Source organism: Onychostruthus taczanowskii, unplaced genomic scaffold (genome assembly GCF_017590055.1).
Source record: "Onychostruthus taczanowskii isolate IOZ18803 unplaced genomic scaffold, ASM1759005v1 scaffold25, whole genome shotgun sequence".
In the NCBI taxonomy this organism is placed as follows: domain Eukaryota; kingdom Metazoa; phylum Chordata; class Aves; order Passeriformes; family Passeridae; genus Onychostruthus; species Onychostruthus taczanowskii.
In genome coordinates this window covers 3330785-3353836 of record NW_024499796.1, presented here as the reverse complement: position 1 = coordinate 3353836, position 23052 = coordinate 3330785, and the positions used below count along the sequence as shown (strand labels likewise).

Here is a 23052-nt window from a genome sequence, read left to right as displayed (position 1 = left end):
AGAGCAGGCAGTGCCTCTGCTGCCTGTAGGACAGGTCCCCTGGACACTCAGCAGGACACAGCTCAGGCCAAGGCTGCCAGGACCAGCAGCAGCCACAGGGAGCTTGGCTGTTCCATCCTGTCCCTGCTGCTCACCGGGTGCAGCTCCAGGTGCTTTGAAGCTGTCTTGTTTTCTCAAGGCTCTGGCCCACAGCTGTGCCGTTCCCTGTACTTTATAAACACAGGGGTTTATTTTGTTTTTGTTTGCTTGGCTCAGGGATGATTCATTTCTCTTGGAAGCCCCGTGCAGCACATGGTGATGGGGAGCAGCTCTGTGGTCTCACTGCAGCCAGTGTTGACCAACCTGAGGGACAAATTACCTGTGTTTTCTGTAAGTGACTGGGCTGGAGGTGTGACAGGGATAATGCTGCCCTTGGGATTCCTCTGCATTGTGAGTGTGGTGCTAGGTGTTAGGAACAGGAGATGCCAGCCAAAATACAAGGCAGCTGGCTGGCTAGCTGCCCCTCAGCATGTTTTTCTCCACTCTGACACTGTGAGCTCCCCCACAGTGGTGTTTTTTGCACCTGGGATATGCATCCCTCACAGAGCTCCAGGGAAAGGCCAGAGCTGCAGCATGGAGATGTTTTGTTGCAGATGGTGATGGAAAGGAGGCCTTCAGCTTTGGTAACCCTGACTAGGAATACAGCAGGAGCACAGGCTGCTTGTCCCCTGGATCCACAGTGCTGCTGTGTCCATTGCAGAGGCTTAGTTTGCTTGTTTTGGAAGGCTGCTGAGGAGCTTTGCTTTGCATCCGTGGTGAGACTGGCTGCTCGTATGGGTACATGTACAGAATGAGTTGTGTGTGAGCCTGTGTTAATATGTACAGAGCAGGTGGAAGAGTCTAGACTCTGGGCTGCAGAGTTTGATGGCCATTAACCTGTCGTGAAGCACACCTAGCTCCCAGATCAAAGTCAGGAGAGCCTCTGGCTGGTGATGCTACCTGGCACAGTGCACCCAAGCCAAACAAAACGGAGGAATTTGTCGAGGTTACACATCCTCCAGCACACAGCTGAAAGGAAGGGTCTGTATTTTCTCCCTGGAAACTTTGGAGAATGTAACCCTCTGGCTTTCAAGATAAACACTTGTAGTCATAGCCCAGCAATGCTGACAGATGGACCTGTGCTTTATAGTGTACACACACACACACACACACACACAGACCCCTGCCACTCCTCTGACTCCCTTGGGGAAAAGGGACCCCAGATCCAAAGCAAATTGCTGCTGCCCAAAAAGCTCATTCTTTTTGCCAGCCAGTACCCTGACTTTGCTGTGCCTGGGCTTTGGCAGACCAGAAGTGATGCTGTCCTGGGTGGGAGAGCACCAAGGGGTGGATGAAGCATGAAAAGCAAAAGGGGAGAAGGGCAAAAAGATGCCATCCTCCATGTTTAATAGATAAACTACCTACATTCATTTGAAAAGCTGAAATTATTTCTGTAATGGCATTGCTGGGAAAGGTAACTTGGCTTCCATGGCTCCAGGATAGAGTGACCAGCATTAGAATGAGTTAAGAGGAGAAACCTCAATCAAGAGAACATTTCTCCTTCAAGAGGAGAAACCTTCTCCATGTGTCTTTGCAGTGAGTGTATGCACACATACACATGGATAACAGCATTGATAGAGCAGCCATGGGTTCATCCTGCACAGCCTGGCCCTGCTTTCGCCATCTATGCATCCCAGCACCCCATAAACCCCAGCTCAGCATGGAGAGAGGGTTTTCCTGCAGAGAAACCTTTAACAAGCATTCACTGCCACTTCCAGCCTCCTGTGAGAGTCCCGCCAGGCACATGCCCTTCTTGAGGGGACACCAAATCTGCCACTTGTCTGGCAGCTCGGAGCTGGTGACAGCTGCAGGTCCCCTCCCAGGACTGCATGGGGCTGTTCCCTCCGGAGGAGCCTGAACAATCCCCATTGTCCCCACGGCCATTGTTCCCCCGCCCTGGTCCCGGCTGGGCTGCAGCTGGCACGGCACACAGAGGGGCTGATTGTTTGGGTTTCTGTGCTGCTGATGACACACCACTTTGGGACAGCTTCTTCCCACGGCAGAGGCCTCTGGAGTCAAGTGCTGCATTTGCTCCTTTATTTATTTGTTTGGTTTCTGCTTTTCCTCTTTTCTTTCTTAAAAAAAATAAAAATAAAAATAATTTCCTTGGTTGGATGAGACTGCTGAGGCTGGGGAAGAAGCCAAGGGAGTGCCAATGGCTGTGTTGTGTGGGCAACCCAGGTTCTCACCATCCCAGGGGGTTCCTAGGGGACAAAGCCTTGCAGTGGCACTAATACTTAGCCATGGCAGTGCCCTGTGGTGCCCCAGATGACTCAGTAGCCTGCAAACTCACACCTTGTTTCCCTGGGAGGATGTAAACCACACATTGTACCTGCTGGGCCAGGGGCAGGATTAGCTGTCCAGAAGCTGAGCATCATGCCATGAATTGATGTGTGCACTGTGAGACACAAAGGAAAAGGTTTCTGGTTTGTTTTCCTAAGCACACATGGCCTGCCTGCCTCCCCGAGTGTTGGTGGTCATGATGTTAAACGAGGTCCATGGCTCACAGTGCCACCACGGTGGGCTGACATGCCCTGGGCAGCTCTGGCTTTGCAAGTGCCCCTCACAGCATTTGGGGCACAAAAATCTGCCAGCAGACTCTTGGCCCTGGGCACCAGGAGCTGCTGGGGCTTCAGGGATTGGTTTGAACCACTATGATGTGCTTCAGGTCAGGCATTTCCTATTGTGCCATGAGAGTTGGGGATCTTTAAGTGCTTGGTTGGAAAGTTTGAGCATTGCAGTAGTAATAAAGTGTGCAGTAAAAAGAATTCCCATTCCCTTCCTTGAAACTGCCCACCCTCCCTTCTCCCCAAGCCTGTTTAGCAGACACTGTGGCAGGGAGCCTTATGGAAACATGGCAGCACCAAGGCTTGGGAAAACCCATGCTATTAGGGTGGTGTTTGGAAAGAACAGGGCTGTGTTACAAGGTGAGTGCCCAAAGACAGAGGTGGGTTTTGGCATACAGCTAGAACCATCCCCATATCTCAACTCTTTCATCAAAAATACCAATGGGCTTTAAGCATAAGTAGGTTCACCCCTGGGGCTACATGAGGATAAAGAAGAGAAGCAGTGACCTTAGGTATGGGGCCCTTAGGTTTCTTTAAAAAACCATATAATTGGGGAAGTGATTTATAAATTAAAAAACTGGCAGATAACACCTTAAAAGCAGGGCAAGGAGGATGGCTACAAGGGATGATGTTGTTCTTTGGATTAGTTCTTCATTCATCATAAGCAAACTGATCAAAAAGTTGTGAATAACCTTTTATCTGAAAAAAAAAAATCATGGAAGTTGTTTTTAACCACTAACAATCCTCCCTAGGCCCGAGAGAAGTCAGCCAAAAGATTGTCAAGACCTTTAAAACTATTTTGACACAGTATTGCCTCACTTGTACTTTAAAAAAATGAAGACCCTGGCCCTTTGGCTGCATTCTATCAGAGAACTTAGGCCAGTTGTTGACTTGAATGATGTAGGCAACTGTAACTCCAATTCAGGGCAGAGGGAAAAATCTAGGGCCATCACAGTGTTGGGGTAGTTCATGATCAGCAAAAAGCAGAATTCTGGCCTCAGATCCACTCACTTTTCTTCACCTTCCAGATGTGTGTGCCTTAGAAACTGAAAAACTGAGGAGGTGGAATGAACAAGTCCAGGAAAAAAGGTAGTGCTGGACCAGACAGGGTTTGCTGGGTTTGTGTCTACATGTGTGCAAGCAAGTGAACCCATGGGCACAAACCTGCCAGCCTGAACATTAATTTGATTTTCAGATGTCCTTGTTTACACGGAAGGGAGGGGAGTTTTTTCATACTTGTGAGTTGTTTTCTTTATATTCCAGTCCTCCTAGGGAAGTTTTTTAAGCCTCCATGTCTTTTTGACATAACTTTTTCTGCTGCTAACAGCTCCATTTTCCCATTACAGGATGATCTTTAAGGTCCCTTCCAACCCAAGCCATTCTGTGACTGCCACAGTCACCAATGCCACCATACCTGTATGAGAAGCTGTGACTTTGAGCTGGGAGAGGATTTTGCCACATGAATTCAGAGCAATTTTCCCAGCTTTCTTTAGTGATTGATCCCCAGACAAGACACATAACCTGGACATAGAAACTGTTGTTCTGGCTGTGTATTCCAATTGATCCTGGGGTGGTTTTGCACGTGCAGGAGGAGTGGAGCTGAGCAGAGCCCAGCAGGAGTGAGCTGCCTGCTGTTCCCTGCCTTCATGGCTGCTTCCACCTTCAGGTCTTTATTAATCCCTAATAGATAGTTCAGCACACAGCCAATTGATTTGTGCATTGCTCTAGACACAGCCCCTTTAATCCTTCATTCTTGGGCCTTTTTATCTACAGCATGTGCTATTGATAGGGCTGGGTGTGACGCACTTATGCTCCATTAATAATGCATTGACCAAAGACAAGGATGGTATCGAAAACACAGTGCATTTTTGCTCATGAGATTTCTGTCTCTCCCTGCTCAATATGTTGCAGTGTTTTTTCACAGGTAAAATGCAAACCAGGTTTTTTTTAACTGACTTATTTATGCCAGATTAAAAAAAAAAAATTTTTCTCATCCCTCAGGATATTGCCCTCAGCACACACAAATCATTGGTGCACACCTCTCAACACCTTGGTCTGGTGGGGACCAGAGGTGTCAGGGAATGGGTTGGACTCGATGATCTTGAAGGTCTCTTCCAACCTTGTGATTCTGTGATTCTGTGAGACTGCAAACCTGGCTCTCTCTAGACCACTGGAGACTGATTTATCTTTATTTGTCTGTTTTTGCATATGTCCCAAGGCTCTGTGCATCAGAATGTTCAGCTCTCTGGCTGCACATAGCTTGCTTCCAGACTTGCTTCCCTTCTAGGTAATACCCCTGAGCCAAGGCAGGTTCCCACTGGGAGTGGTTTTCTGGATGAACATGTTCTGCATGTGATGAAGAAGCTAAGAAGAATATGAACAAGTTTGATTCCCAATCTCTCTCACACCAAAACCTCCACCAGCCTGCCTGGAGAGAACAGGAGCCAAAGCCCCTTGGCAGAGCCAAACCCGCTGGAGGTGAAATGGCCTCACAGGGCCCTGGCCAGCGCTGCCTCCCTCCACCCCCTGCACCCCTCCGACAACACAGGGCGGTTTTCAACCCCCTGCCCCAAAAACAAAGAGCTGGAGCAGGATGCTGAGCAGCTGTGCAGCCAGAAGTGGGACCCCACGGCCACTCATTGCCCACGCTGGGTACCCCCATGGACGTTGCTCAGGACTGGCTCGACCGAAAGCAAAGGAGACGTGGCAAGAGCGAGGGGTCCAGTTCAGAACTCTTTAATACAAGCTTATATTGTTTGTGTTTCTGATTCTCTGTTCTCCCAACATCTGGGGACATTAACCCTCATATGTGTGTGAGCATGTGTATGAAGATATATACAAAATCACACAGTTAAATATTTAAGCATACAAGGTATTATATATTTATATAATATAGAACTTTAGGGTATAGGAATCAACAATGGCAAAATATTTCTGATGAATCTGACATAACTTTTTTTTTTTTTGAGTGAAAATGACCTGTTTTTGAAAGACCAGAGGAAGTTGTTGCTTATTCAAAGAAAGAGAAAAAGCTGTATAAAGAAATTCTGTGAAAATGATTTAAAAAACATCATGAACCAAAAAAGGACAACTGTTAAAAACTGTATTGAAAAAAAAATAAATTAGATGAACAATTGTGTAAATATAAATTAAAAAAGATGACAATCTTAATAAATAAGCTTTACTATTTACATCTTTATATATTGCTTGGAGACTTAAATTAGATCCGTTAAAAACAAACGAACGCAAAATAAAACCCAAAATTGGAGCAGCAAACGTACAGGCGTGAGGTACAGAATTAAGGGTTGAACTGTATTTTGCTTGTTTCTTTTTTTTTTTTTCTTTTCTCTTTTATACAGTAGACCAGTAGAATTCTTGTGAAAATAGATCCTCAGCACTTCATTGGAGTATTGGTTGACATGGCTTCCAAAAGGTGCCAAGAAAGATTCCATAATAATAATAATAATAATAATAATAACCATAATAATCATAATAATTATAATAAAAAGATACAATATGATACATAAATATGGAAGAGCAGTTGGTAATATGAATACATTTTTCTCTAGACGAGATCACAGTTTTATTTGTAAATATTACACTGATATATATATAATATTACACATGTAATATTATATATATATCACATATATATTTATATATATCTTTATATATATAGTATGGCTCAATCCTGCTCCCAGTGAAGTCAACAACAACAAAAACCTGTGTTGATTTGATGGGAGCAAAATTCAGCCTCTCATCTGCAGACAGGTACGTAATTACAGAGGCCGTACAATGCAAACTCCACAATGGTTCCAATTCCCTCTTGAATTGCTGGTGAAATGTTTTGTTAAAGCCCTGGTTCTTTGCACTCAGAAGATGGAAACTGGTGGTTGAATGTGGCCTCACCAAAAGAAGGAAAAACAAAAGACTAAAAACTAAGCCAGAATGGAAACCAAAGACAACTTGGACTCGTTAGCTCCACATCTCGACCCAACAGGACTACAACTACCAACAAGTAGCACCAAGACTCCTCACTGAACACCTGAGGCCAACCCAAGCTCTTGAGTGTGGCCTCCGAGGGAGTGATTCTCGTTCTCAATGAATCTTGGATGTGTAGATCCGGTGAAAAGGGGAAAACTCAGTTTGCCAAACGAAGACAGAAACAAAACATTAAGCCTCGCTTTGCTCCTGCTAAAAGGAACGGCGGGGTTGAACCCCTCCAGGTGGCAGGAACAGCCCAACACCAAATCCTTATTGCCCAAATTAACCATAGCTCCAAAAAAATACATCTTGGGCCTGCTCCTGCTGATGTTCTGCTCATGCTCCCACTGAAAGCAGTGGTCAAGGTCCTCCAGGGAAATGGGACTGTTCTTGGGGCTTCAGTATGCCCAGCATGTAAGGTCACCCAGAGGCAGGAGTGCTGCTGCCCTCAACAGGGAGATGGCCTTCCCCAGAGGATGGGGTAACATGGAAAAAATCTAAAACAGACCAGCTCAGCTGCACCACTGAGACCAAAATGGGGCCCACAACCATGAAGATATCTAGAGATACCTAGAGCATATCTCTGCAAGGCATGTGGTCCTCTCCCAGTGATATGAACATGCCCATCAACTCTCACTGTGGCCTCCAGGGATTGGCCAGGGGAGGGCAAGATGCTGCCAAAAAGCTGGCCATTTCCACGGCATACAAAATAGTTCAAAGGCCAGACTTCCAGCTCTGAAACCCCTTTGGGCATCCCAGCCTTGCCTGACTTCACCCCATCCCCTCCTGTCTTCTAGCTTGGCCTCGAATGGGCTCAATGGCCTAGAGTGTGGGAAGGGGGTGGTCAGCACCCCGCTTTCCCAAAATGGGAATCACCTGTCTGCTCAGGTAGCAGCTTTCTCTTTCCCCCTTCACTCCCAGTCTCTCGCAGCTCTCCGGGATTCAGACTGTGCAGTGCTTCTGAGTGCAGTAATTAGAGCACAGTGAAATACTGATTAAATGTGTATGTACAGTTGGATAACGTAAAAATAAGCACAAATACACACTTAAAAAAATAATCTGGAAAAAAAAAATAACAAACTCCACCCCTTCCCTCCCCCCACAAACAACAATATACCAGGGGATAACCCCTTAGCCTTAGTTCCTGGACTTATCACAACACACGAGAAAAACAAAACCAGACAATGTTATAAAACCTCACGGTACTTCTAGGGAAATCTACACTTAGTATCTAGCTCTCTACTCAGCTGGCAGAATTGGTGTTTTCCTTTCAAACACACAAAAATAGGCTTTGCTATGCGGGTTTTCTTTCCTTTTTCTTTTCTCCATTTTTATGGGTTTTGTTGTTTTCTTTTTTTCTCTCCTGTTCCTCTCTGTATAGCCTCACACATTATTTTTTTTTCCACTTGAATCACTTGCAGCAAAAAAATTTTCTTGGCTATGGGGCTTTCTTTTTTCTCTCTCTCTTCTTTTCTCTCTCTCTTTTTTTTCCTTTTTTTTTTAATTTTTTTTTTTCTTAGACACAGGTAAAACCTAAAACAAACCGACAGTTACAACCAAGTGAAACTGAAACTAGAAGGGAGGTAGCTGGAACCCGATTCCAAGAATCCTCTGGTGCCATCCTCCTTTCTCAGCCTGGGGGTGACAGCGGAAGATGCAAGAAAAGCAGGAGGACACCAGCTCAGCCTGTCTGCAAGATGGTGGGGAGGGAGAGGGGTAGCAGCTGATTGGAGTTTCCCACCCCACCGTGCACCATTCACCACTTTCTGCTCCAGCTTTCCCTCCTGCTGGCCATGGACATCCCCCACAGCCTGGTGGCCCCACATAAGGTGCAGCCCTGGCTCATTATTTATGACAGAGAAGATCTTGGCACTAATGGGAACTGGACTTTATGAGCAGCTAAATTTCACCAGCATCAGCACCCCCTTCTCTTCCCCCACACTTCTGGCTCAGTGGGTGGAGGTGGGGGTTGATGTCCCTCTCACCTTCCACGCACTGGCTCCCACAGTCAGGGAGGGTCTTTCCTAGGACTCCACTGGGCATTTGAGGCCCATACAGTGGTAGATGATGTGAGGATACAGCTGGCCTTGCCCAAGGTTGGAAGCACAGGGGACAAGACCTGAGCATGTGTCTGCTCCCGTCTTGGCATCTCTCTGGGTGCTTGATACAGCACCTGAAAATGCAGAGGGGATGTTCCCCAATGGAAAAAAAAAAATACCCCAACAAATCATTGGATTTAACATGACTCAGAGCAGAACTTTTTTCCACTCCTGATCCCATCAGGCCTACTGGAGGAGGTGGACAGTGCCAACATAGCAGTTAAAAATAAAAATCAAATAGCAGCATGGAAAGTCTGCCGGTGGGAAAGGGAATTGGGGCACACCAGGACTGCAGGAGGAAGCTGAGGAGTGAGGCTGTGCTGGTGAGAAGCCACTCTCCTTTGAGCTGAAGTCTCCAGCTCAGCAAGCAGGGGCTGGCCCTGGCTGGCCAGAGAGGCTCAGCTGGCCCTCAGCTCCTGTGAGCCCACAGCAGCAAGTGGCAATAATGTCTGTACAGACCTGTCTCTGCTGGTCACTGTCCAAGTGGGAAAAGCAGATGGGGAATCTCCTCCATGCTGAGCTCTGCACTGGGAAGGGCATTTTCAGCATGCACTCAGGAGCTGAACTGAGGCTCCCTGCTGGGATGAAACCCAGGTGGGATGGAGAGGGGAAATCATGCCAAGATGCCTCAGGCATTGAGGACATGAAGTGGTGTCAGGCTGAAAGGCTTTTGAGGTTGTGAGCTCTTCTGACAGGCTGGGTGGCATACAAACAAACTGCCAACAAAACAGGGGAGGGCAAAGGGACCAGAAGGAAGCAGCAACCTTTGCACAGTTAATTTCCTATATTAGGTAGAAGGCAAAGGGCAAAAGTGAAAGCTTATGTCACTGCTCTCTAAGCTGGGGGATGTCCAGTCTGATTCCATGGCAGGAACCCTGATCCCACTGCACCTCCCTTTCCAGGACACCCCTGCACAGAAGGGGCAGAGCCATCCACACAGCTCCCGTGGCCAGGCCTTCTCTAGGAATAGCTGGAGCTTCACAACAGAGAGCGCCTCACCTTCTCAATGACAATCCCCTCTCCAGGCCTCTCCTTTAATTCTTGAGACTCTTCTCTGGTCATTCCAATAGAAACAACCCCAACAGTGGGTAACAAGAACGTGGCTCCCTGCATCTATTATTCTATAATTTTTCCATCTCTAGTCCTCCAAATCATTTTTACATCTATTTCCATGAGCTAAATGACCCCTGCCCTTACCCTTCTGCCTTGCTCTAGTGCCTAAAGTGGGAGTTAGAAAAAAAAATCTTTTTCTCTTTACCCAGTAGATTGTGCAAGTCACAACCGTTCCAAGGAACAAACAAACTTAACACTGGAAAGGATGCTCTTTTGGATGTGTGTTCTTCTTAGCAGGAACTTGGAGCACATGCCCAAGCCACACTGGAAAGATCTCTGGGATTTCTCTGGGATGGGCTGCAGTAGCAGCAGCAGCATTGGATGCCCTGGGTATCTCAGTGACTCAATGTAATGAACCCTGTAAGGAAGGGAATCACTGAAGGTCTGGCACATGTTGCCCTCTGGGCTGAAGCAGGAGGATGACAGGGTAGTGTGAGATCTGCTGCAGCTAATGCCCTTCTTTCTGGAAGATTATAAACAGCTAGGCTCCTGGTCTATCCCAAGTGTCCGACCCACTGGCCTGGCAGCTCAATACTGACAAATATGGCCAAAATTCTAATACTGTCTCCTATGGGCCTTTCCTCATGGCAGGTGTCTCCTCCTCCTCTTTCCCTCTCCCGAGAAAACAGGATCATGAATCAGTTGTCAGAATCAGATCACCCTAAGTGTGGGGTGGAGGAGGCTGGAGAACCACTTGGCAGGGTGGAGACCAGAAAGCAGATTCCTTTGGCTGGCTGGTGTCCTGTTTTCTTGCCCCAGTGCTGAGGAAGAGACCAGAGGGTTTGAAAGGCAGGTTGTAGGTAAGCTTTAAGGCAGACTGTTTGGTTGCATGGGGTTGTTTTTCACCCTGTCCTGACACAGTAAGGAAACTATTTGTATGGGACATAGCAGCAGGAGTAGCAGCAGCAGACATGCTCAAATGACAAGTGCGGGTGCGAGTTCCCCTCTCTGTGCTCCTCAGAAGCAATCATCCATGTTCCTCAATGCCAGTCCTTAGACTCCCCACTCCCTCACTCCAACATGGGCCACCTGCCCAGCTCCACACAGAAACACCCCAGAAGCCCTGCAGGCTACAAGGGGACTTTTTGTCGGCTCTTTGAGGGCAGGGGGAGAAGGAGGAGCTGTACAGAAAGGCCACTGCAGTCTGCTGAGCTGCCTGGCTGGAAGTAGCGTTCCTGTGAGGAGCAGATGCATCCCACATCTCGAGCTGGCTGGGTGCCTGGCAAGTCACTTGCCAAGAGACCCAGCCCTGTGAAGATCCCACCCCAACCACAGTGCCCCGAGCATGCGATACCTTGGCATTCAGCATCAGAAAAGGCTCAGCTTGGAGTCCTCCAAGAGCTCAGCCTCTTTTACTAACGGTCTGAGTTGTGAGTGCTGGGGAGGGGAAGGTGATTTTGCGTTGATCATAATCTCTCACTCTTTCTCTCTCTCTTTCTCTACTTATTTCTATAAATATGGGTACATAAATAGTTTGTTTCTCGCCTTGAATCTAGATATGAACTGTTCAAATTAGGTGGGCATAACATGCTGTTTTGATACATGAAAGTCATCTTGACTTGACTCTTGGTTGTTTGTTTTTTTGTTTTTTTTTTTTTTTTCTCATGATCACTATTTAAGATATAATTAATACATAAATCCCTACTTTGAGTTCTCCTTGGGCAAAAATTAAAGGCAGACTGGTTGAATTCTAAGGGTCCCTGGTGCAGAAATGCCATCCAGTTGAGCAGCTAAATGTTAAAAACAATACCAAAAGGGATGTGGTGTCTCTCCTAGCCTGCCTTGAGCAGTGTGGTCCTCCTTTCCATGTCACTTGGCTTTACCCAAGACTGAAGCCACGGAGGTCTTTCTGGTTGTGCTCTTGGGCGTTGGGGTCCCGGCAAGCACACTCTCCTTGTAGGTCACAGGACATAGGAAACGGTGTCACCTGGGAAAGAAGCCAAAAACACAAAGGCATGAAGGAAGGAACACACCTACAGCAGCCTGGAGAACAAAAAAGATCTCTGGGGTGAGGCCTTCAGAGATCAGCTGCAATCTTCACTTTGTTATTTTTTTACAGTAATTTATGTTATTGCTGAGCTGGTGCTCCAAGGATGTTCCTAAGAGCTTATGGTTTGGGTGCTGCTTATTTATTTATTTATTTATTTGTGCACTTAACTATGAATGTTCTTGGGTACAGTTCCTCAGGAGCAGAACCAAGCTCTGTCTCACAGATCAGTGCAGCTGGAGTCCAGCAGAGACTTCTCAGAACACCTCTTGTGTTTGAGGTCAGGACATGCAGCTAACAGGCACTGAGGCACAGCAGAGGAATGCAGTGGGAGACTGCTGCATTCACCATCTGTCATCTCTCTGTGACCTCTCTGGAGAAGCGTGGGAAGGAGCCGAAACAATAGCTTGCAATGCTTGCCCACTGCAAGTTGATTTGGGCCTCTTGCATCACAGTATTTACCTGCAGAAAAGGCAGTGGGACAAGTGTCTCACTTGCCCTGAAGTGAATTCCCAAGAATTTCTCCCATCTGCACAGACTGAACAAATGACCTCATTCCCCTCCTTTACACTCCTTCCAAGGCACTGCCACAACCTGTTCCAATGTTCCCAGCGAGGGCTGCACACGCTCTCTGTGCTCCCCCTGGTTCTGCTGCCACACGTTCACTCTCCTTTTCACAAACACTTTTCTCCAGGCTACGATGCCTGAGTCTGCCTGTTCCCTATACATCACCCACAGCCCATCTAGGAATGTGGACCCAGCACTGTGCTGTCATCTCCAGCTAGACCTTCCACACGAGTCCCTGCCTGTCCCTCTCCAGGATGCCTTTCTCCTGACGCACACAATCTGGGAAGGAGGGGTGTGGAGCTTTATTTCACAACTGGGTAGCCTAAGGCAGGGACATGCTGACAGAGACACTAAATAGCCAACATTCATCACCAAATCAGGGCTTAGAGAGCCTCCTCCCCTTGCTTTTGATTCCATTCACAGAAGACCCGACCCTCCAGGTGGAATAGGGTGATGACTCTTCATCAAGCTATGGTCTCAGTGACTAATGAACTAAATAACCAGGGAATAATCTGAATCTACAATTGCACAAATATGGAGATTGCAAAGAGAAGAAAGAGTCCAAAAAGTTAGAAGCTAATGAATCCAAATAACTGGCAACTGAATAAGTTTATAAACTGCAGAAAACAATAGGAGCTTAAGGGTCACTCGATCCAACAGAAGCCAGCCTGAGCAGGACTGTCTCATATCACAGTGTTATGAATATTCTTAGATAGGAAAACAGAGAAGTCTGTAAACAATGGGGTTTGGGGAGGAGGCTGAGGAGGGTTTGTTTTATGACTGAGTTAAAATACTGGAAAGGAAAAAGAAAAGATACATGCAAAATAAAGACTGAGTTTTTTCTGTTCAGCGTAGAAGGAAACATTTTGGTTTAGATTATCTGCTACATTGCAGGTTTGACCTTTCACTTCAAGACAAACAAATAAAAAAGACTATTTCACAGCAAAAGTTATGTCTTGAAACAAAAATTTGTTTCACTTAGAAAATGCTCAAACAAAACATTTAAGTATGCCTGGAGTTTTCCGCTGTTTTCATTTTTTTTTTCCTGAATCATTCAGTTCAATCTGGATTTGGCAATGATTTTGACTTAAAAAATCCTCCCTGATGTACAATGAAGCTACTGGTTGGAGGCGAGACTTGGGAACCTGATTCTTTCATTTGTCTTGATCAAGCTTTTTCCTCTCCCTGGCCTGGATTCCCTGTGTTTGCCTGTAACAACCTGACAAAGGAGATTAAGTAGCCCCTTCATTCAGTGGAGAGACAGGGAAGATGGATCCACACTTTGCACTGAACACAGGTCAGCCACACACCCAATTCAGGCATTCCAGTAAAGTGTCTGAAATTAGTGGTGACAGCCTACTGCACTTTGTCTCTGCTGCTGTCCAGGCTTAAGCAGGATGTGCTGCAGGCACGGAGATCCCAAACATGCTCCCAATTTCACCTGCGGGAACATCAGAGCCAGGAGAGAAAGCTGTGCATGGCTCTGTCTCCAAACCACCAGCTCACATTCCCCTCACCGACTTTCTGCTGAAACAGCAGCCTTAGACACACAAACTGGCATGAGTTTGATGTTGCCTGAAGTGCAACATCCTTCATTCTCTCTCCTCCCACTTCTCCTCATGAATCCCTTGTTTTCCTCTTTGCTTTCTCACAGGCTGTGCTCAGCCCTGGAGCGACCTGAAAAGGTGCACGTACAAGAGTGGATTGCTGCTGCATTACAGCCAGTTCCTGGGGAGATGGAGCAACCAGAGAAGAAATGCCTGGCTGTTTATTGTCTCCCAGTAGTGGTCATGGATAGAAGAGCAGAAGCTTTCTCTGAGGCAGAGCCGTGGCCCCCAGAGCAGAGAGCTTTGTGGCTCAGCAGCAGTTCCCAGCAGTGGGTAGCCTGATGGAGAAGAGTTTCTTCCTGATCAGATCAGTCTTATTCACTTTATGTCCCTTATGGAGGCTTTTTATGCAATTTGATTTTTACAGTGCTATTGTCCAGATAGATGAATTGTTTTGTCTTATGGCAGTGAACTCCAGAGATCAGTTTTCTATTATGTGAAAAGGCAGAGATTTCTATGGGTAATAAGCACAGTCACAGTCAAATTAGTCATGACAAAATTCTCCAAAAACTTAGCAGTAATATGGGGTTTTCCACTTTAAACAACATTTACAACAAATACACATTTCAGTTCCCCAAGGACCTGATTTCCATAGGTATTTAGGGAATTTAACCCACACACAGAATCTGCTGGGACTGCCTGAAGTACCCAGCTCAGCGAAACTGTAAAAGCTTACAAAGTCCTTAGAAGAAGGACTGTCTGTTGCCTTGGGCTCACACAGTGACAGCCTCTGGAGTACATGGACATGAAATAGAGCTGCTGGATGTGCTAGAAATAATAAATGCCGATCCTTTCACTGAATGATAGCCCATTTAGGTGCGGAGCCCAGATATACATACTCCAAGATTAACTACCTCTTTTCTTTTTAAATAGGTCTGTGAAAACCCAACTCATTACCAGAATACATGACCTGCATTGAAATTCCCAGATAGACCCATTGTAGGGCCAGGAGTAAGGAGTCAGCTCCTCTTCCTGCAAAACACCAAACCCTGCATTTCACCTATGTCCATCTCCCCATGTAGAAACCCCAGAAAATGTCTAGGAGAGTGAGAAGAAAAAGCTAAAAATTAAGCTTAGGGCCTGTCTTGGACATTTTATAAAGTAATGCAAGATATTGTATCCTCAGACCATCTAAAGTAGATTGAAAAAGACATAAGTGAAGAACATAGCTCCACACACCTACACACACAGCTCTTGGAGATGATCCAGCACAGTCATGGCACTGGATCAACAATGCTCCGGGGAATGTGAGTCACACCACAACCATACTGGACCACAGACTATCCATCATCAAGAGAAAAGACACAATCTCCATCATTCCTGTCACCTGGAGTGTGCAGGACATGACACATCCTGCTCTGAACCTAGAGGAGCGAGGGCAGCAGGTGTGGGATCACAGGATGGGCGGGAGGCTGGCACAGACAGCCGGGTGTAACTCATGGGGGATCCAAAACACCTCTGCCAACTCACCACCATTGCTGCACAGTGCATGACCTCAGACTTCCTTCTCCACCAAGGCATGGGAGCCCTGAGCAAAGGGCTCTCTGCCACACTGAGCAAAGAGACTTTGGATAAACTCAATCTGTCTCTTAGAAACAGGGCTAGATTTGTCCTGGATGCTGTGCTCCCAACTGTGGGAACAAAGGTAACAATGTGACAGAGCAATGCAGAACTGGGATGCAGGTCATGGAACGAGTGAGAGGTCATAACTCCTTGCTACATGCACCTATCTGAAGAGGCTGGTGACATCCCAAGGCTGATCCCTGCTGAGAAAGGCCAGTCTGTAGGGAACGGATGGGAATGTTGACAGGAGAAATCCCAGAGAGGTAGAGGGAAGGATGGAAAACAGCTCTGCAAAGGCTGTAAGCTTGTCCCTCACAGAGTCTGGTATCAGGCTGACCTGGCTGTGCCTTCTGCCCTTGCCTGGGGTTGGCTCACAGCAGCACCAGGGCAGGCAGGATCGGGCCCACTGAGGGGGAAGCAGGGGAGGAGGGCTGCAAAGTGTTGGGAAACAGGCTGTTGTTAGATTTCAGCCCTGAAGTGTTTGCGAAATCTCCCAGACAGGCCTCACTGGGGCTGCGGAGGCCCTGCTGCAGGCAGAGCCTCGGCGGGCAGTGTGGCCTGGGAGATAAGTGTGGCAGCCTGTGCTGAGTGTCACAGCCCTGTGCCTCCCCAGAGCCTTCCAGCTCAAACACCAGGGACTATTCTGTTCCCTGACAAGGCCCTTGTGGGATAAAAAAGCATCTTGGAAGGGTCTTCCCAGTGGTTTTCAGCATTGAGGTCACGAGTTTGAGATAAGGGAGAAAGAGCGAGCCCCCTTTTAGCTCTGAGCACTGGTATGTGGGTTCACACCTAGGGCACTGCTCCAGAGGGCCTGGGAAGACAAAGCTGGCAGGAAACCTACTCTCCATGCAGCACATGCAGTTCTAAAAGCCTGAGTTTTCATTAACTACCCCACCATAAACTGAACTTTCCTCCAGTGAAATGAGCAACTGTGGTGTATCGAGCCGTAGCTCAGCTGAACCCAACAGATGCTCTGCTCTCTCCATCGTGTGCAAATTGGGAGCTGCCTCACCAGAACCAGTGGGAGCAGGATGGCCCGAAGCCAGCAGGGATTCCCGGGAAAGCCCAGCCCGCATGGATCCCGCATCCCCGCCTGCCCGCAGAGCAGAGCGAGGGAGCCCGCTTGCCAAACCACACGGAGCTCAGTTGCTCAGCAATCAGCTGTGCTTCCTACTCTCGTGCTACTGATTGTGCAAACATGAATGTAATTAGTCTAAATAATCACCAAAGATTTAATAGGAGCCAGACCACCCAGAGGCCAAATAGCTGGCGGTGGAGCAGGGAAGGTTTGTTCACTGTTTTTTGTAACACTTGCTAATGAAGTGAGGTCGGATAGCAAAGCAAACACCCTCCACCAGCACATCCCCTGGGAACGCCGTATGTTGTGGGAAGCCCCATGTCCCTTGAAGCCAAGAACAGTTCTCTCAGGATAGGCAACATGTGCTGCTACCATCACTGCTTTTAATTTATTGACGCCTGGAAAGCCTCCCTGAAGGATTATGAAACCAAGCTCTGAGCCCCAAAATAAGCTCCCATCCCAACCAACCCTGACTGGAAACGCTCCTCTCACATGGCAAGCAGCTACAGCCACTGAGCCTGTGACTGAGGGCTGGTGGGGAAATGAGTTCACCCACACTTTGGGGAGAACCCACGTGCTTGGAGTGCTCAGCCACTTCCAGAGGCATGAAGCAACACTCAGCACTGTATCCTGCCTTCCTCCCTGCTCACCCACCATTCATTCTATCTCCCTGGCTAATTATAGAGCTGGCAAACACACCCAGCTGGGGACAGGCCAGTAGTTAGAAGCAGCATCGTGGCAGGAGCATCAGTTCTTCTGGACGAACAGGATTTCCTCAGCTGGGGTGGTCACTTAAGCTTCATTAGAAGTTTACCACCAAACTACCTCAAAAACATGTTGTGGCAATGCAGAAAGATCTGAGATTGTCTAAGACAGCTCTGTGTTTCAGTCAGAGATCTGGGAGAAGGTGCTTCTTTCTCCAAAATACCGAGAAATGGTTATTTCTGTTGGCTTAGGGGTAGGAGTGCAGACTCATTCCCCTCCCTTCCCAGGGAGACAGGGACAGCTTTTGGAAATCCCTGCTGGAGCCAGCAGCAGCCCCTCAGTTCAAAGTTCCTTTCTTTAGGCCTTGAATTCTCGGCCATAAAATCTCTGAAGAGGTTTCGATAACTGGCCTATCTTTTAGATAAGCAAAGCTTTGGATGAATCCCACACAGCCCTCTATCTACCACAAGTCCTCATTTGTTTTCCGCCAAGGCACTTGCTGGTTTTCCTCTCCAAGGTGTTGGACAGAAATGTCAAGAGGCTGAAGGGACAGGACACTTTTTCTCTTTTTTTACCAAGTGCTATGGGGCAAACAGTTGAAGAAAAACCTGAGTGATAATTGAGTGAGGCAGGTTTTTCTCATGGGAGCTTTAGGTTTATCCCTTATACAACAAAAAGGAAAGGCAGACAGGAAAGACAGATGAAAGTTCACTCTTAAAAATGGTTGAAGTTGAGGGAATTTTAAAAAAGCAAATTCAGTGTCTTTAAATCTACAGGGACCAGACTGCAGGACCTTCAACCAGGCAAATCTGCGATTCCAGTCTGGAACAAAGTACGTAAGCAGAGCCTAAAGAAAGAATTTCTGATTTCTGCAAGGCCTTTCTAGACAGTCTGCTCTAGGGAAAACTTATAAAAGGGAAAGGGAAGAAAAGAAGTGGAGGAGACAGTTACTGGAGAGAAGATTTCCTGAAATGAATCAGAGGAAACAGCCAGAGCCTCTCCCAGCAATGCTGCACACCCCACAAGCTCCTCGCCGGCAGCCAAGAGCCCAGAGACAGCCAGTTATGCCCAGGTTATTTATTTCCCTCACTCTGGCAGTGTCACGTATGTAATGTTTTAGAAAATAGTGTCTTCTTTTATCTGCAGCAGGATACAAAGCAAGAAGCAGCTTCCTAGAGCAGCCAGGCAGAAGGGAGCTGGCAACCTGTGCTGGGTCAGGAGGGGAGGAAGATTAAAAGGAGATGGGATTTTGCTTTGTCCTTCACGGAAGACTTTATCCCCTCCAGATACACAACAGAAGCTTTCTCTCCCTTGGAGGTTGGCCGGCAATGGCCTTCCTGTCTCTCAAAGCTGCTCCTGGGTCACAAACAGGGCAAGCTGTGAGCAGCATGGTCCCGTCCCCTGCCCCAGCAACAGATCTGCCATCAGCCCGCTGCTCCCTGCACTGCCTGCCCATGTCCCTGCTTCCTTGGGTGGCACTCGTCCCTGTGCCAGCCCTGGCTTCTCGCCCACTGTAGGGCGACGCTCATCAATTAGCGCACAACAAATAATTAAGCTGATGAATGTCTCTTTTTTCCTGCTTTCTGACTGCACTTGCCTCAAATTTATGCCCAGATTATGACTGAATTTATTCGTTGCCACTTGCAGCATTCAAAAGAGGCCGTTAATGATTTCTTTTAAGCTCTCCAGCCTGATTGTGAACAGTGCAGGGCAAATACTCATTATTTCCTATCTAAGCAGCACTGCTGATTAGTTGGTGCTTGGTCAGATAAGTCACACTCCTCCATTCCCCACTCGCTGATGGAATCCACAAGGTCATTCCCTGCTAATGCTCAAATGCAAAGGGAAAACATGGGATAAGCATGGAAGTCCCTTGTGCATTTTCAGGGCAACAAAACAGGAGCGTGCAAAGTCTCACATTAAGTAAGAGGACTTGGATTTAAAGTGAACTTGGCTCGAAGCATTTTGCTTTCAGCCAGCCTGTTCACAGCACTGTGTGCAGCCCAAAAAGTGTGTTTGGGAGGGTAGTGGGACTGCAGTGAAACTTAAGTCTTGACAGTTTGCGGACACTAAAGATCTGAAGCCAGCTCTTACTCGACTGTTAACTCCTGAATCTTCACATGGTGCAATGTTAATCTTCAGCCCTTTCCCAAAATAATGTGTGGAGTTGCTATGTTCTCTTAAATGTGAACCATGTGTCACCTCAGCAATGGCTGCTGCGGGGAAAAGATGATAAATCTAAAGCTTTTAAAATGTCCTGTGACATTTTGGGAGAAAAACAGGTGTTGCATAAATGTTGGACATTTATGGGCAAACTTGCAGGGGCTTTAAAAGACTGACACATCTGCCACATAGTATGTAACCCTGAAAGAAAAGGAGCAAAGCAGTCTCTTTCATGTGTCTCACTCTCTCTACAACCGTATGAAAATACATCCTCATCTGGTATTGGAATTAGCAGAGCTGGACTCGCCCCTCCCATGTCTCCTCCAGGTTTTTGGCTTTTACACCCAATGTGTATTTTAAAACTGTGCCTTTTTAAGTAGGTGGCAAACTGTGCTGGAAGGATTTGGTATGCGGAGTATTTTTATTCAGCTCCTTTTTCTCTCACCTTTCATTGTTTTTCCCTTTGGAATATCTCCTGTAATGCTCCACTCATAAACCTCTTCAAAGGGAGGGCTGTATTTGAACAGCCTGGCCTGAAATCTGGTCTCAGTCAAAGGCCTCAGATGGGAAAATAACTGGGAGAGCCAAGCCCCACGGCCCCACGGCTGCTGCCGCAGGTGTCGGCAGCCGCTTTGCAGGAGCGAGGTTCTCCTGCTGCCTCCTTGACTCTGACCCCACAGCCCCCCTGGCTGGGTTATTATTCCCCCTTTTACCCTATAAATGTAATAAACTGGGACTTAGCATCTCGCTTTTAGTGTGGAAGATCCAAGAAGAAGGTGGTTTTCCTCACTTCTCCCAGGCGTCTCATTCAGCTCCTGGGATGTTGTTTGTGTTTTGGGAGAGAGGAGGAGACTTTGGATGCTGAATGCATGCCAGGGATGTGATGGGCTCCATGGCTCAGCCCTCCACCTGTGTGATCTCAAGGATAGGGGATTCTAAACAGCCAGCTAGGGCAAGTCTAATTCCCCAGTCACAATGATCCAGCTTGCAGGGAAGTCTGTGAAAGCAGACTTATCTCCAAAAAGCTACAAAACCTTCCCCTTCATGGAGAAAATCCATCAGATGTGTGACCAGCTGCCCGTCTCTGACCATTTGCCCTTTGCATCAAGCAGTTTTAACACAGAAAACAGCAACCCACTGGGCTACAAAGTGCTTCCCCTCCTTGGGAGGTCACTTGGTTTCTGGGTGGCAGGGAAGCAGCAGATATTTTGAGCATGAGTTGCCTGGCTGGTAAGTGTTCACAACTCTGTGCAGAACCCACTTGGTCTCAACTCTCTGCCCAGCAATAAATTCTGCTCCCAAACCTTAATCCCCCCTCAATTCAGCTCTCACATCCCCCTTGTTTCAGCTGTGCCCTCAGCTCCTGTCTTGATGGGGCTGGTTTGGGTCGGTCCCCTCCCAGGCACCTCGCTTTCATTCTTCTGACACTGTTTGGGATTTTTCATCGCCTGCTCTCCAGCCTGCAGGCAGTGAGATAAAGTTTCCCAGGCAGGCTGTTTTGGGAGGAGAAGACCTACACCATGCTGAGCTACCGGGCACTTCCAGCTCTGCCCTCCCGGCTGGTGGGAGGTCAGCGAGCAAGCTGTGCTGCTGCTGGGCTGCTCCTCCCAAGGAGCTGTAAAATCAGCCAGAGATAGGAATCTCTTCTTGGAGACAACAGATGAGCCACTGTCTGTCATCCTGCTCATCTCTTCAGAGGTTGTTTCACCAGGGAGCCCCTTTTGGAGTCTCCATGCCCACTCCACCCGTGGGGAGCTGAGGAGCTGCCCTGCCTAGGCTTCCCTGCTTGTGGCTTCCAGGACTTTTTTTCAAAAGGAATACCACAACAGAGGGGAATGTTTGTCCAAAAAGAGCACAGCTAGGGAAACGACATCTTCCCCTGCCTTTTCCCCAGAGGAGAAATTAATTCCTTCCTCTTGCCCGTCTCCCTTCCCCGGTGTTCCTGTATGGACCAGAGACAGCCCACAATGCTGAACGAAGGAAAAGAACTCTCCAGCCAAATCTGGAGAGAGGACCTCTTTCCTCAGCTGGGTAACATGGATGGTATCATTTGTTCAGCCCAAGCTCCCTCAGGTTTTGTTATTTATTAATATGCATCAGATACTTAATGCACCTGGATTTTTAATCCTGTTCTATACACAAATCTGGAAGATAAGGTAAAATATTCACCTGGCAGAGGCTAAAATTTGCTTTATTTTTGGGGAGGAATATAGTTCCAAATCCCTGCTGGTTAGAAACCTATAAAATGTTGTACTGCTCCAAGCCACAAGCTCTATCACCTCAGTCACTATCTCTAACAGTGCTCAGAAATTTGTGTTAAAGAAGCAGAAAAAGGGGAGATGTGTGTGGATGGACTCTTCCCCAAGCCCAAACAGCCAAGGGTTCAAATATTCCTCAGCCAGAAACTGCATTCAGATCACAGTGTCTAATAGCCACTGAAGGAGCAAAGCTCCACAAATAGGCCTGTTCTTTTTTTGACTTCAAATATATTTTTGTTCTTAATAATGCTCTGTGGCAACGCATCCTATTACTCAAACACACACTGTGCCAATAAGGATGTTCTTTCGTCTGTTTGGATCCTGCTTCAAGGAAATTACCACTTCACCCCCTCATTGCTGAGTGATAGAAACCAGTGGATTTTACTTTCCTAGGCATCATCCCTACTTTAAGTAATGATTTTATAGATCAGTAGCACTAGCTTGTCTCTTTTTGCAAGGCTCTGGTCTATGTGGTCTCTGTGCAAAAAAATATTTGACATCTCCACCCAGCCATGCTGCCCTGCCCCACATTATTCTCTGTCCCACTCTGGGATGGGACAGTCAGCAGCAAGCCAGGCACATGTGGGTACATATGGATCAAAGAACAGATCCACAATGATGCTTTCTTTTCACTCTCTCCTATTTTCCCAATTACTTCTAACTTTCAGTTTCCCTTTGGAACCTTGAGGATGGATGATAAACGAACCAGCAAGAACTCAGTACTTATGGTGGGCTGATGCCTGGGCTGAAGATCCTTCTGAGACCTTGGACCTTCCTTTTTTGAGCAAAAATAATTTTTCCAGGAACAAAGCAGCACTCAACAAGGAATTTCCATGGGAAAAGGAAAGGGCATCCCTACCTTTTTGGTCTTGACTGTTGAGGCGCAGCAGTCCCCACCATCATAGTTGCAGAAGGCTCTGTTGTTGATGGAGTCACAGTAGTTGTCCCCCATGAAAGGCTGAAAAAGGAAAAAGCAGGAAAAGGCTGAGACTGTGGACATGGATAAAATGAGCTCCTTCCTTATGGAGACAGGGTGAGAAAGTCATGGCTGGAGAGGAGAAGGTTGTGTGGAGACCTCACAGCATCTTCCAGTGTCTGCAGGGGCTACAGGGGGACTGTTCACCAGGAACTGTGGTGACAGGACAAGGAGAAATGGCTTCACAGTGAAAGAATGGAAATTTAGGTTAGATGTCCACAAGAAATCCTTCCATGAGGGCAATGAGACCCTGGCACAGAGAAGCCGTGGCTGCCCCTGGATCCCTGGCAGTGCCCAAGACCAGGCT

The 23052-nt window shown here is 47.3% G+C and overlaps 1 protein-coding gene across 1 annotated transcript in view; it reads right to left on the bottom strand.

Annotated features, from left to right (window-relative positions):
- Positions 1-8091: 8091 nt before the first annotated feature.
- The window catches only part of PAPPA (pappalysin 1), a 177508-nt gene continuing 162547 nt past the window's right edge, over positions 8092-23052 (bottom strand). The window contains exons 21-22 of the mRNA XM_041406962.1: positions 22629-22727; positions 8092-11768 (exon numbers count right to left, since the gene is read on the bottom strand). Coding sequence (XP_041262896.1) covers positions 11661-11768; positions 22629-22727 — 207 coding nt within the window. The 3' untranslated portion in view covers positions 8092-11660. The remainder of the gene's footprint in view (positions 11769-22628; positions 22728-23052) is intronic.